The sequence below is a fragment of the Gymnoscopelus braueri genome (assembly GCF_963280865.1).
Source record: "Gymnoscopelus braueri genome assembly, chromosome: 22".
Lineage (NCBI taxonomy): Eukaryota > Metazoa > Chordata > Actinopteri > Myctophiformes > Myctophidae > Gymnoscopelus > Gymnoscopelus braueri.
The window spans coordinates 43,784,080-43,798,050 of NC_137624.1; the positions used below are offsets into that span (position 1 = coordinate 43,784,080).

The following is a 13,971-nucleotide window of genomic DNA, read 5'->3' on the forward strand; positions in this document are numbered from 1 at the left end:
GTCCTGCTTTGACCTTTGACATTACAAACGGGAAGATTAGCTCAGCTCGGTTTCACTAATCCCCTCAAGAGGGAAACCCTATAGCTCAGTGGTTTTCAACCGGTGGTCCGGGGACCACCAGTTGAGGGGGTCCTTGAGGGGGTTCCAGGGGGTCCCCAGACACATTAATAGTTAGGAACCAAATTGGACCTTGTGTGTCTGTAACTCTGAGAGTGTACAAATGGAACATTTGGTTCCATTTGGTACACTCTCAGAGCTAAATGAACACTGATGATGATACAGTGTTGATTGGGACCCCCAAGAAATCTAAATGGTTGAGTCCCTGGCATATCTTTTCAAATGGGGGTCCCTGGGCTAATGACGCAAAAAAGTTGAAAACCACTGCCTCATAGCTACCATAGCATAGCATAGCATAGCATAGCATAGCTAGCTCATAGGATAGCTATAAAAAGGCGTCATACTGAAACTAGAACAAACATGAAGAACCGCAGACGGACAGACGTTTGTACATTGTAAATGACAGTATTGCTGTGTCCAATAAAGGAAGTGGAAATGTGAGCACTTTGTCCTCCATTTAATGGAACCTTTGGATGTGCTACCCTTTTTGGGATTTGTTTTAAAATTCCTTATTCTGATGTGTATAATACTGGACTTTGGGTCTAGCACTCCACTGGGACAACGCATTGTTGATGCGCAACCTCTTTTTCTTATTTACACAATGAAGGCCTTCATTTTACTCTGCTCTTTCTGTGCTCCTTCATCCAACAGAGTGAAATACATTACAGACAACGCCATCCAGTCTTGCGATGAAAGGCCTGCACAGCACAGAGTACAAGGTATTTGTGACTTTCGGCTGACCTGTGACCTGTGTAAACAGAGAAAGTGTAGACCATGACAGTGACAGTACAGCAACAGAATATACCTCTGCAAATGTACGTGACAAATGCACAACTCTCCATCTGTCTTATTATTATTTTATTTTTTTCCACGGTAGGTAAGGAGAGCGTGACATACAATCAGGCTGTTATATCTAGTATAGCTGTTTAACTCCCGTTTTTGAGCAAATCGTGCACTTTTTGATAGAAGCGTGAAACTTTCAGCATAGTTAGTATATGCCATAATGTTCATTTTCAGACGGGGAGGGAAGTCAGATTTTACCTCTGAGGACCGTGAGAGGTCAAATCCAAAATGGCCGCTAGTCCAACTTAAGTTTGGAACCAAACACAGTAGAAAAACGTTTAAAGTATCATTTCCAACTAAATAGGGGATGCCTTTTCATGTGGTAATACTATCGAGATCACCAGATTTCAAGGAAATGCAATTAGGTCAAGGTAAAAATGTGCCCAAAAAATGCAGTGATTTCCTCAGAATCAACAAATGGCAGTGTAACAATCAATGGTCTCATACATAGGCAACACCAACAATGACACACCTGATGTGGTTCAGACAATTAATTTATTAACATTCCTCTAGTAGAGGGCAAGGAACTTCATGCAACCAATGGGAGTGGAGTCCTCAGTTCTCCTGCATGCTGATTCAAACTTGGCCTGCCTTGCCCCATATTCGCAAGAGATGCAGATGCTGTGCAAAAGGGATGTAAGAAAGTGACCATACCATACCACATTGATACTGATGTGGTAGTACTGGCTGTGGCTTCATTCATCAAGATAGGTCCTGATGAGCTGTGGGTTGCCTTTGATGTTGAATCAAGCTTTCGGTACATAGCTGTTCATGAAATGGTTGCCACAATGACTCCAACACAGTGTCTGACTCTCCCAGTCTTTCACGCTTTCACCGGGTGTGACACTGAATCTGCGTTTACTGGCAGAGGAAAGAAGACTGCCTGGGAAACTTGGAAGTCATTCCCCGAGGTGAATGAGGCTTTCAGTGAACTCCTACAGTTGCCAAGTGAGGTCAGTGAAGGATCAATGTTCCTGCTAGAGCGATTTGTGGTGCTCATGTATGACCGAACCAGTGAGTGCATGGAAGTGAATGATGCCAGGAAACAGCTCTTCACGAAGACGTCAAGAACACTAGAGAGCATTCCTCCAACCCAGGCAGCACTCAAGCAACACATCAAGCGCACTTGCTACCAGGCAAACTGTTGGAACCAGGCATGCCAGAGCCATCTGAATGGGGCTGGACAAAGGAAACCATTTTGGACCACTCTCTCTGAAGCATCCAAATCGTGCCATGAATTAATCCACTGTCGCTGCACGAAAGGGTGTACTGGACGATGCAAGTGTGCCAAAGCTGCTCTCAAATGTACTGCACTGTGCCTCTGTTGTGGAGACTGTTAAATTTTGATTATTATCATTATTATCACAACTTATTTTTGGTCTTGTTTTTCTCTTTCCTGTACGCAAGATGTGACAATAAAGAAGCCTTGAACCTTGATTATTGTGATTTACTATGAATTTAGTATTAAAATAGATTACCACCATATAGGTTTAATCTGTTTATTTGTTTTGTATTATTCCCATTGTCACAAAACAGTTTCACTATATTGCAGTACCCAGTGTCAAAGCTTAAATATACTTATTACTATGTAATTTGACCTTGACCTTGATTTAATGTATGTTCTTGGGTTCTGGCAATCTCCAACATATCATCAAATGAATGGGCAACCCCAACTTACAGTAGTTGGAAAGAACGCCTTAAATGTATTTTTTAAAAGTATTTAGACATTTATACCCAGTAGACTGGCGGCCGTCTTGGATTTGACCTCTCAGAGGTCAAATCTGACTTCCCTCCCCGTCTGAAAATGTATATTATGGTATTTACTAACTATGCTGAAAGTTTCATCCTTCTATCAAAAAGTGCACCATTTTTAGTGCCAAACAGCTATACTAATCAGTCTTCTTTTGTTTTAATCTTTCTTACATAACGTCACCTTGATAAACTAATGGCCTAAGTAATTTTTTGAGGAAAATGATATTTTTGCCTAAGTCAGCTCCTCATGACACTGGCCACCTCATGACACTGGCCACCTCTGGTAAAATGGCCCATCTCCTATTTGAAAAGGATCATGCTGTTCACTCCCCTTTTAGTAGAATGGCCTAACTCCCTAGTGTGACTTAGGCCAACATTATTTACTGATTTAGGCCATTTAAAAAAATCTAAGTCAGATTTAATCCTATTTAAACCTATGTTACATAACTGACAGACAGTGTTATTTATATTTAAATAGTCATAATTTGTTATAAACATTTTGGGTGAAATGATTAAGAAATATCATATAGTTTTGTTTTGGATCAGTTTTTAAAAAAAACTTTAAAAAATGACAGGCCATTAGTTTAGCAAGGCGACGATAAGGTAAGGAGAGGCTGTTATATCAGTCTTCTTTTTTTTTTAACATAAGGTAAGGGTAAGGTGAGCGTGACATACAATCAGGCTGTTATATCTGTCTTTTTTTTATTTTATTTTTTTACATAAGGTAAAGAGAGGCTGTTATATCAGTCTTCTTTTTTTAATAAAATTTTTTGCATAAGGTAAGGAGAGGCTGTTACATCAGTCTTCTTTCCTTTTTTTTTAAAACATAAGGTAAGAGCGTGACATATAAATCAGGCTGTTATATCAGTCAGGTACGAACGAATCAGCTTGCAAAGCATCCATGGACCATGTCCAAGGTTGGATACAGAGATGGATGCCGGGTTGAATGTGTTTATCACATACCCATAGCCTTAAGACAACATGGAAATGTGATCACTGAATTGAATAAATTGATTAAAATTACTGTCAACAAGGAACCGCCTCTGTGAATACAAGGTAGTTTTCCCAACAGTAAGAGGATGGAGTTGGCTGAGAACACAGCCCTTAGAGGATAACACAGTGACTGTCAGTCAGACAGACGCTTTATTTTTTAATTAAATTGAAATTAGTTCTGCCCTTGGGGGCCGCTCTCACGCCTCAGGCCACGTCTACCGTTTCCAACAGACTGCTTGTATTTCGTGGGACCCCTGTTCCTGGACGTGTCTGACGAATCACCTGACTTGATGAGGTATTTAGTGTCAGCAAGAAGAGGAGATTCTTGAATCTTGATTCTCAGACTCCTGGGTCTTTGGCCATGAAGGACTACGAGGAGACCACAGCCTTCCTTGGACAGTGGGGACGCTTCCAGCAGATCGTGTTCTTCCTGCTCTGTGCCAGCACCATTCCCAATGGCTTCAGTTCATTCTCTGTCATCTTCCTGGCTGACACCCCCCGCCACCACTGCCTGGTTCCAGATGTCAACCTAACTGCAGAGTGGCGCAAGGCCATCATCCCAGTAGAGGTGAGCACCTGACGCCAGTGTTTTGTTCTTTACGACAGTGGTTCTCAAACTTTTTCATGTCAAGGACCCCCAAAAGAATGTACTTGGCCGCGCACCGCAATCTCTAAATATGTTGTTCCAGGGACACCCAGAAGCAAATATTTGAGTACAAATGTTTGCTTTAAAAAATACATATTCATAGATTTGCTAAAAATGTCACGATATATTTTTTTAGCAGATCTACAAGCTCATAGTGCGGCTATGAGCTTGTATCTGCTATTTTTGAATAGCCAAAGTATAAAATATGGATAAAGGGGTTCAAATGATTGTAAAGCTTTATTAACTAATTTTGCTGGGGACCCCCTGGTACCCCCCCAAGGACCCCTGTTCACTGTTCACCCCTGTTCACTTTGAGAACCAATGCTTTACGACATGTTTCCATACGTTAATATACGGTATATCGGTATGGGCTATCTGTTATCGGTCAAATTGTTAATTATAAACATGGGTATCGGTAGGGGGCCAGGATTTCCATATGGGTTCATCCCTAGTCGCCATACATACCATACATACGGCTTATTGCACTGTAATAGAGGTTATTATATTTGACAAGGTGGTGAACGGACAGGAGGAGCAGAGCCGATGCCACCGGTACAGACTGGACGAGGTCAGGAACCTGTCTGCTCTGGGCTACATCCCCGGTCGGGACGTGAACCTCACTGAACTGAGACAGGAGAGCTGTGTGGACGGATGGAGCTACAGCCAAGACATCTACCAGTCCACCATCGTCACGGAGGTCAGTGCATGCGTGCGTGCGTGCGTGCGTGCTGTGCGTTTGTAGTTTAGACTTTAGTGAATACAATTTTATTTTAACCAAAGGTGCCGGAAGTGTCAATCTTTGTTTACTGTAAATTCTCAACCTGCAGTTTGACCTGGTATGCAGCAACCAGTGGAAGAAACCGTTCACCTCCTCAGTGTACTTCCTGGGAGTTCTGTGTGGATGCTTCTTCTCTGGACAGATCTCAGACAGGTATTTGAAACCCATGGCATGATTATTTAATAATGAACCATGACGCTCCGTCTCTTCAGGCTTGTGGGGAAATGGCCTGAAATTAATGAGTACTTCACAGCCTTCCTAGAGTTGCAGTGGAGTCAAAAGTAAAATATTTGTCTTTGAAATGTAGAGTGGAGTGAAAGTAATCAAAGAAGTAAACCAGAAAAATACCTGTGTGACATAAGGAGAAAGTCATGGTCCTGTGACTGCACCCTTTGACTTTCAGGATAGTCAGTTATCCTGTGTTATCGTTGGTCTATCTGGTTTATAATGCACCAATAATAACTAGTGGAGTAAAAGTACAATATTAGCCTCTGAGATGTAGTGGAGTAGAAGTAAAAGCATAGACATTTGGAAATACTCCAGTAAAGTAAAAGTACCTCAAAATGGTACTTAAAGGACAACTTTGGTATTTTACAACCAAGGTTTATAATTTAGCTTGTAATTAAAGTAAATAAAAGATGATTATTATTTTTTCTTTCATTTACTGCTTTCTATAGTTTGAGCAATTTTCGCAATCTTTTTTACAGTGGGTGGGGGCATTCTGTCCGGTGGCTAAATATGTATTTTTTTCACAATAAAAAAGGTACGGTGGTCTTTGATGGCCAGATGTGAGTTATTGGGGGCTAGAAAAGCTACTGTAAATAATAATAAATAAATCACCGGGTTATTGTGTAAAAAAAGACATATTTAGCCACCGGACAGAATGCCCCCACCCACTGTAAAAAAAGATCGCGGAAATTGCTAAAACTATAGAAAGCAGTCAATTTAAATATTTTAACACTCATCTTTTATTTACTTTAATTACAATCTAAAACATAAACCTTGGTTGTAAAAAAAAACAAAGTTGTCCTTTAAGTACAGTACTTCAGTAAATGTACTTAGTTACTTTACACCACTGGTTATTGTGCACATAACGTAACAGAATTTGGTAGAATGCGGTTTGCTTGTCCACAGATTCTAATGTTTACCTCACCTGCCTCCTTGTTGTTGGCACATTTTTGTCTCCTTTTTGTTTAAAGGTTTGGAAGAAAGCTCGTTATGTTTGTAACCATGGCAGTCCAGATACTTTTTACCTTTGTCCAAATCTTCTCTCCCTCGTGGACGGTGTTCTCTATCCTCTTCTTCATCGTTGCTTTGGGCCAGCTCTCCAACCATATTGCTGCTTTTGTCTTAGGTATGTAACAACTACTCATGTGTTGAGAATGGATGGGAATGTGCTGAATGTAACATGCAGCCTACTATTTAAGCCCCATTTATATTTTGTTGTGCGACGGCATACTGTGCATATCGATATTATTGCAGAATACAGTGTCTGGGTCAGGAGTGATGCAACTTTGATTATGGAGAGGGCCTCTATATTTCCACACTCACTCCAGAGGGCCACAATGTATATACTGTCAGGCAGACACCTCTTATCTCCATATTTTGAAATGTCGTATACTTAGTCATTCTATGTCCCACAAAAGTAGCAAAAATAGCCGATCTACAAGCTCAAAACGCGTCGCCGTGCGACACGTTTTGAGCTTGTAGATCGGCTGTTTTCGCTATTTTTGAATTGGAATCCTGATTATAATTTTTTTGCTGTTTTTGAATTGGAATCCTGAAAAGTAACATTTCTTTTATTATTTCAAATGCATGTAGTTATAGTTATAGACAATAAAAAAGACAATAGAATGTTAATACTATAAGCTACTAATACAGAGTGAAGTAATTAAAGCGGGTCATGTTTGCATGTTTGGAATTGTAACAGCTGAAATCAATAATATACCAGTATTCCGTTATTAACCTGTGGGCCGCATTAAATGAAGTTGGGGGCCGCATTTGGCCCCCGGGCCGCCAGTTGCCCATGTATGGTCTGGGTTTATGGAAATCTGTGGAACGGAGGAGCTCTAGCCGATAAACGTGTTTTAATTTGGTGTATTTCTCTCCCTCTGCTTCCCTCCAGGTACTGAGATCTTGACAGGAAACGTGCGTTACCTGTTTGTGACCCTGGGAATGAATCTGTTCTTTAACTCTGGCTACATGATGCTGCCTCTCTTTGCTTATTTCATAAGGGACTGGAAGTATCTTCTGCTGGCTTTAACTCTGCCTGGCCTGCTCTATACACCCGTCTGGTGGTGAGTTGCAGTCATTGCAGAAGAACCATCACTACTGAGCCAGTTTTTTTTCACTCATAATATTGGGGACTTAATATTATCAATATTACCTGTGACAGCTCACTGTAGTATAGATGCTAATAGTTTCTTTCATTCTTTTATGAATTCAAAATTCAAAGGGTTTTTGGGCGGTGAAACCGCCCCTATAAGTGAGGTTTGGAAATTTGTACAATTATCTTGGGCAGTGAAACCGCCCCTATAAGTGAGGTTTGGAAATTTGTACAATTATCCTGCGCTGTGATTGGCCAATCACAATCTATTCAGGACTGTGATTGGCCAGTGTCACATGACACATGTGCATAGCCCTATATAAGAAACCATAACTTTAAAAAAACATACATTTGGGGTAGAGTGGCCAGGTAGAGTGAACTGGAAACCTCAAGGTTCCCAGTTCAATCCCGGATTCCCCTAGAGTTAGTGTCGAAGTGTCCTTGAGCAAGACATTGAACCCGTAATTGCTCCCGATGAGCAGGTTGGTTGCCTTGCATGGTTTCCTCCGCCATGTGTGTGTGTGTGTGTGTGTGTGTGTGTGTGTGAATGGGTGAATGTAATGCACAATCTATGTAAAGTTATACATAGTAAATATATATAAAATATAAATGCACCATTTACCATTTACTATATCCGTCACGTTTAAGTGGTATCCTTCTTTGAAGCACTACATTGAAACTGCATACACACTTGTGCACTTCCTCTGGATAAGAGCATCTGCTTAATGACTAAATTATAACCTAACATTTTCAGTATAGATTTGAAGGTTGTTTTAGTTTTTTGGAGACTTCTTTTTCAGTGGCTTGAGTTCAGCAGAAGCTAAGGTATGGCAAGGTTAGGGTTGCCAACTCCCAGAGATTAAAATAAGGGACACCTATCCTAGGCGCGCGGTTTTGGGGGTCAAACCCCCCCCCCCCCCCCCAAACCCCCCGAAATGCATAGAAAACTATGCATTATACCTGTAACACAATACAAACACAATGGTCTTACACCTGCATTAGGCTACTATTCATTAATAAACTTTTTTTTTTTCTGGAGCCAATGTATGGCACCTGCCATACCCTATCGTACCCAATTGATGCCCCAGGTCTTTTTCTCTTAAAATTATTACATTTTAAAAGGATGATAATTTTCTGTTCGCTGTAATCACCTGTATGGGACCATGAATTGCTTCTGAGGTAAAGCCCTTCCGACTGTTTGAGCGTGAACCTCTCTACTGTGTTCCATAACCAAAGCGTGGACCTTCTCTCTCCTACCTGCGAGGCAGGTTCATCCCAGAGTCTCCTCGATGGCTGATCTCCCAGGGAAGAATAGAGGATGCTGAGGCCATACTGAGAGAAGCTGCTAAGAAGAACAACGTAGAGGCTCCGCAGGTCATCCTTGAAGGTTATGATGTAAGTTGACTTTAAGTCATACTGTTTAACCTTTTAAATTACATTTATTTCTAATATTATATAATTATTCACTTGCATATTTTTTCACAATAACCATTCCACATACATGTGTTGTGTGACCACTTCCCTAAACACTATAAAATACTATTTGTAATCAGGGACGTCGTTACGCGGGGGCTTCGGTGGCTATAGCCACCAATGTTTTATCCAAAGCCACCAATAAAAATAAAATAAAAAAATTATCTTTTTTTTTTCAAAATGATATATCTATAACCCTAACCTAACCCTACCCCTAACCCTAAAACCGAAATAAAGTAACAAAAAACGGGGGGGAAAGTACCCAAATCCGCCGAAATCCGCGCGCGCGGGGAGGAGGGACACATGCACGAGCGCTGCGCGCGCGTGCATGTGTCCGTTGCCTGGGGGTCTAAGCCCCCAACCTAGTAGAGACCTAGCGACGCGTCTGTTTGTAATCCCAATGTTCTGGCCCCAACACCGGGAATCACATTTCTAACGGATGCTTTTGAAAAAATAATGTTTTGAAAACTTTAGTTACTTTTTAGATTTAGATTTTGATTACTAAACATAACCGCTTATGGTCTATATATATTTCGGCTATTAGAAAATAGGCAATCTACAAGCTCACAACACGCCGCGATGTGACGCGTTATGAGCTTGTAGAGCTGCTATTTTCAAAAAATATTATACATTTTGAAAACTTGAAATTGGACATTCTGCATAATGAGTATTTTTACTTGTGGTACTTTAAGTACATTTTGATGCCAATACTTTTGTCCTTTTACTCAAGTCAATTTAGAATTCCGGACTTTTACTTGTAACAGAGTATTTCTACATTGCAGTATTGATACTTTTACTTAAGTAAAACATTTGAGTACTTTTTCCACCACTGCTGCAGAGTGACATGGCAAAGGACAGATGTGACCCAGAGGAGCGTCACAGCGTTCTAGACCTGCTAAGGTTCACCAAAACCAGAAACACAACACTCATACTCTTCCTAGTTTGGTGAGTATCCACAGGTTGTTTTGCACTCACCTTATCACACATACTGTAGAAGGGTATGTCTATAAGTATGTGCTTCTTTTGCATGTCTTAAGACACATAGACGTAGTGCAGTGGTGTAAAGTAAGTACATTTACTCAAGTACTGTACTTAAGTACAATTGTGAAGTACTTTTACTTTAATGGTGTATTTCCAATGTTCAGTACTTTTATTTCTACTCCACTACAGCTTAGAGGCAAATATTGTACTTTTTACTCCACTACAATTATTTAAAAACTTTAGTTACTTTTTAGATTCAGATTATTACTAAAAAAACATACATTACCCACAGCCCTATATCAATTTCGGCCATTTGAAAATAGCCAATCTACAAGCTCACAACGCGTCGCATTGCGACGCGTTGTGAGCAAATTCACATAATAGCACACTAAAAACAAAAGCTGAAGGGGTTGGCAAATAGTCTCATTATTGGGAATCTGTGGAAAATCAGTAATAACAGTCAGTGTGTGTGCTTCAGAACTGCCATATGTGTGTCCCTCCCAGGTTCACTATAAACACTGGCTACTTTGGCCTGTCCCTGAACACATCCCGTCTCCACGGCGACCGCTTTCTCAACTGTTTCATCTCGGCAGCCGTGGGGTTGCCGGCGTCCGTCTCCAGCTGGCTGGCGCTGCAGTATCTTCCCAGGCGGCTGTCTGTGGTCCTCTGTCTGGTTCTCGGAGGAGGAATGCTGTTCTGCATTCAGCTGGTGCCACAAGGTGACTGTAGGGACTTTATCATAGGAAACTAATGAATGTTGGAAGTTACAAGACTACTCCTTCTCAGGCTAAAGATGAAACAAAATGTCATCCTAAACAGCATTCTTCTTATCTAAAATAGGAAGGCCAGGCTCCAAGAGTGGCTAACTTGGCATTAATGCCAAATAAAACCAATGCCTGTCAGAAGTGTTGTTTGTACATATTCTGCTAATCATTGCACATTTTGGATATAGCCTACTGTACATTCAGTAATGTGAAGCACTTGCATGCACATATGTACAGACATACATACTTACATAAATATATACACACATACAGCATATCTAAATAGATACATGCATCTATTCTACTTTATTCACTTCTATTCTTCTGTTTGCTTAGGTCTACCTGACCTGTCCACAGCACTGGAGATGCTGGGTAAATTGTGCATTTCCACCAGTTTCCAAGTGATTTTTGCCTACACCGAAGAGCTGTACCCAACAGTCATCAGAAACACAGCTGTTGGCACCTGTTCCATGGTTTCCAAAGTGGGCGGTATCCTTGCTCCTTATGCCATGCAACTGAGTACGTTTCTGTCCATATAGATCTGCAATGTCAACTTCTACTCTGTCAAAGAGTAATAACTATTACTATTAGTTTTAACAACTACTATTGCATCTGAACAGATACTTCCTAAGTGAGTTACTGGCACATAAAAGTGTACCAATTTGACACAGTACTTGGCAAATGGTCTGGCATTTCTATAGCGCCTTTATCCAAATCGCTTTACAAATTGTGTTACAATTCGCCCATTCACACACCGATGGTGCAGACAACCATCAAATGACACAGGTTGGGATTTTTTAAATCAACATAGATTCTTGAATAGTTTGACTTATACTTGATGGCAGCTAAGCTTATCATTGTTCCTGACCCATCAAATCTACTGTTGCTGCTGCTGCTACTATGGGAAAAGATCTCCTCCGACCCCAGCCTTCAGCTGTTTAGATTCTGCTCTATCTCGGTGGGGGGGGTGGGGGGGAATGTATTGATATAAATGTGTGGGAACCCTGTGTAGTGCTGCTGCAGGGAGCATCCCCAAGAGTAGAAGCGTACCACCAAGTCGAACTATAATCTCCATATGCAATAATTAGTTGATTAATTAGGCGTTTCCTGACAGAAGTATGGTACTTCAACACTTGTGAACTCCCATTCACATGCTGCATACTAAACTATTAAGTCATTAAAATGTGCTCTTCTCCATATGCAGGTATATACTACAAGTATATACCATATCTGTTGCTGGGTTCTCTGGCTCTTCTGTCTGCCCTGGCCACTATCTTCCTTCCAGAGACCTTTGGTCGACCTTTGCCTGAAACTATCCAGCAGATGCCTGTGAGAGAAAGGTATGCTCCTGGGAGAATTACTAGTCATGATCTTGGAGATAAAGATAGAACATTTGTCCTACTTTTATGGACATGTTTTACAAGCTTGTACATCTGCAAGTTATGTAATTTTTCCTACGACAAAGTATACAGGGCTTTAGTGGTTATCTGCATTCATACACAACACTAATCCTATGCCTTTTCTTTGCCAGGATAAAGTGTGCATGTTTCGTCAATACAGAGGATGACACCCCATCTGTGCCCCATCTACGACAAAAGTCTACAAAATTTTAATGTTTGTACATTTCTGTATATTTTCAAACATACATTTATTTTACTAGTATTGGTTGAAATGTGTCAATTAATTACTTTAAAATAAACAACATTAAAAAAGTGTTTTCCAAAAAACATACAGTAATGTTATGATTGAATCTGAGTCTAATATGAGCACAGCTCCTAACTGAATGCACTGTATCGCAGAAGAAGTCTTGCTTTCACAATGTCTCGTTGATGCTTTCTTCTTCTCCTGTAGTCTGAGGGAGTTTGTAACGTTTCCTTTTACAACACCTGAGGGAAACAAAAGACAGTGAGCCGCCATGTCTGGGTCAAATGTTTATACATCATTCTTCAACATGATCTTACTCCCTGAACCACATGAACCCTAGATTCCCTATTCTGGGGGGGGCGAACATTCGGTGAAAGCAGATTTACAAGTTCACAACGCATTGTGTTGCGTAGTGTTGTGAGCTTGTAAAACGGTTATTTTAGGGTAAAGAGATCTGGTGTAGAGGGAAAAAAAGGAGGGGGCCTGGTATAGACCCTGGATCCATGTCACCTACTATAGGACGCCTCCCACTATCTCTGGTGTGGAACCGCACTGGCCCATATAGGCACAGTATATTTTATTGTTAACCCATTGTGATTGAACTTTTATCCCCTTCGATGCATTCAGCTTTTATTATCGATGACAGTGATGATGATATTAACCTGTTACATTACAATAAAGCTTTGTTGTACCTTTGTTAAATATGTTTCTGCCTTCATCATTTACCGTACACAACTTGTGTGAGGAGTACTTTGTCTCAGGTGGCTTACCTCATTTAGATTCCTAAAATACTATTTATTAGGGCGCAATCCCCTAGGTGGCGTAGTTGGCTATAACTTAATTTAGCCCACCCTGTTACACTTTGCTTCATAGACCAATTATTTGTTTACCAACATTGAGACTGGACGCACAGGTGATTGTTTCATGCAATCAATTCTCAACCTGTTTTGGGGTGCGCTGGTTTCAGCACACCCCAACCCCCTCTTGTGTGTTGGCTAGTGAGGCGCGTCCTAGTGAGACCTGACAGAATGGGTTTCATTTGGAGCCAGTATGACGTTTGGAGCCAGTGTGACATCGTCTGTTAACACATACAGTGCCAAGATCCCGTCTACACGTTCTTTCAAATCCATCGCTTGAGTGCCAGGATTCCTAAGAACGAGTTGACACGTTCTTTTGAATTTTCATTGTTTAATCTGTGATCGCACGGCTTTGTTTATTTCTCATCAACACTTTCGTTTTCCACTTACGTCACACTCACCCGGAGCCGGATGTAAAAAAAAAAAATCATTTCCGGGTCACGCTGTTTTTCTCCGGTGATTTTCGGCCAGAATAAGGAAAAACACTGTTTTTCACACGGTATAAAAGACAAACGGACAGCTCAACTTCTATTTTCTTTGGTCCGGGTGACTAACAGTGATCGTCGTAGTGTATCACGTCGTTTTCAGGCTGATCAGCGGAACGGGAATTGTCGAAAACGTCACATCCTTTGAATTACCGGATATGACGTGGGCCTGTTTGGGAGGGGGTGAGCGAGGTGATCAATGTTTGGATGTGCTGCTCTCTACTGGTGGAACAATCGTAGGTGCTTGACAACACAATCAGAGAATGTATTTGAATGAAAAATTACAAAACAAAAAAATTAAAAAACACGCAA

The 13,971-nt window shown here is 40.9% G+C and overlaps 1 protein-coding gene across 1 annotated transcript; it reads left to right on the plus strand.

Annotated features, from left to right (window-relative positions):
- Positions 1-4,066: 4,066 nt before the first annotated feature.
- LOC308079064 (organic cation/carnitine transporter 2-like) lies at positions 4,067-12,582 on the plus strand (the record flags this gene model as incomplete). The annotated part of the gene is made up of 11 exons (XM_080420402.1): positions 4,067-4,273; positions 4,866-5,048; positions 5,179-5,282; positions 6,329-6,483; positions 7,255-7,426; positions 8,724-8,850; positions 9,767-9,873; positions 10,414-10,628; positions 11,010-11,192; positions 11,878-12,013; positions 12,525-12,582. The coding sequence occupies 11 exons, from the start codon at positions 4,067-4,069 to the stop codon at positions 12,580-12,582; spliced, it is 1,647 nt and encodes a 548-aa protein (XP_080276528.1).
- Positions 12,583-13,971: the final 1,389 nt, after the last annotated feature.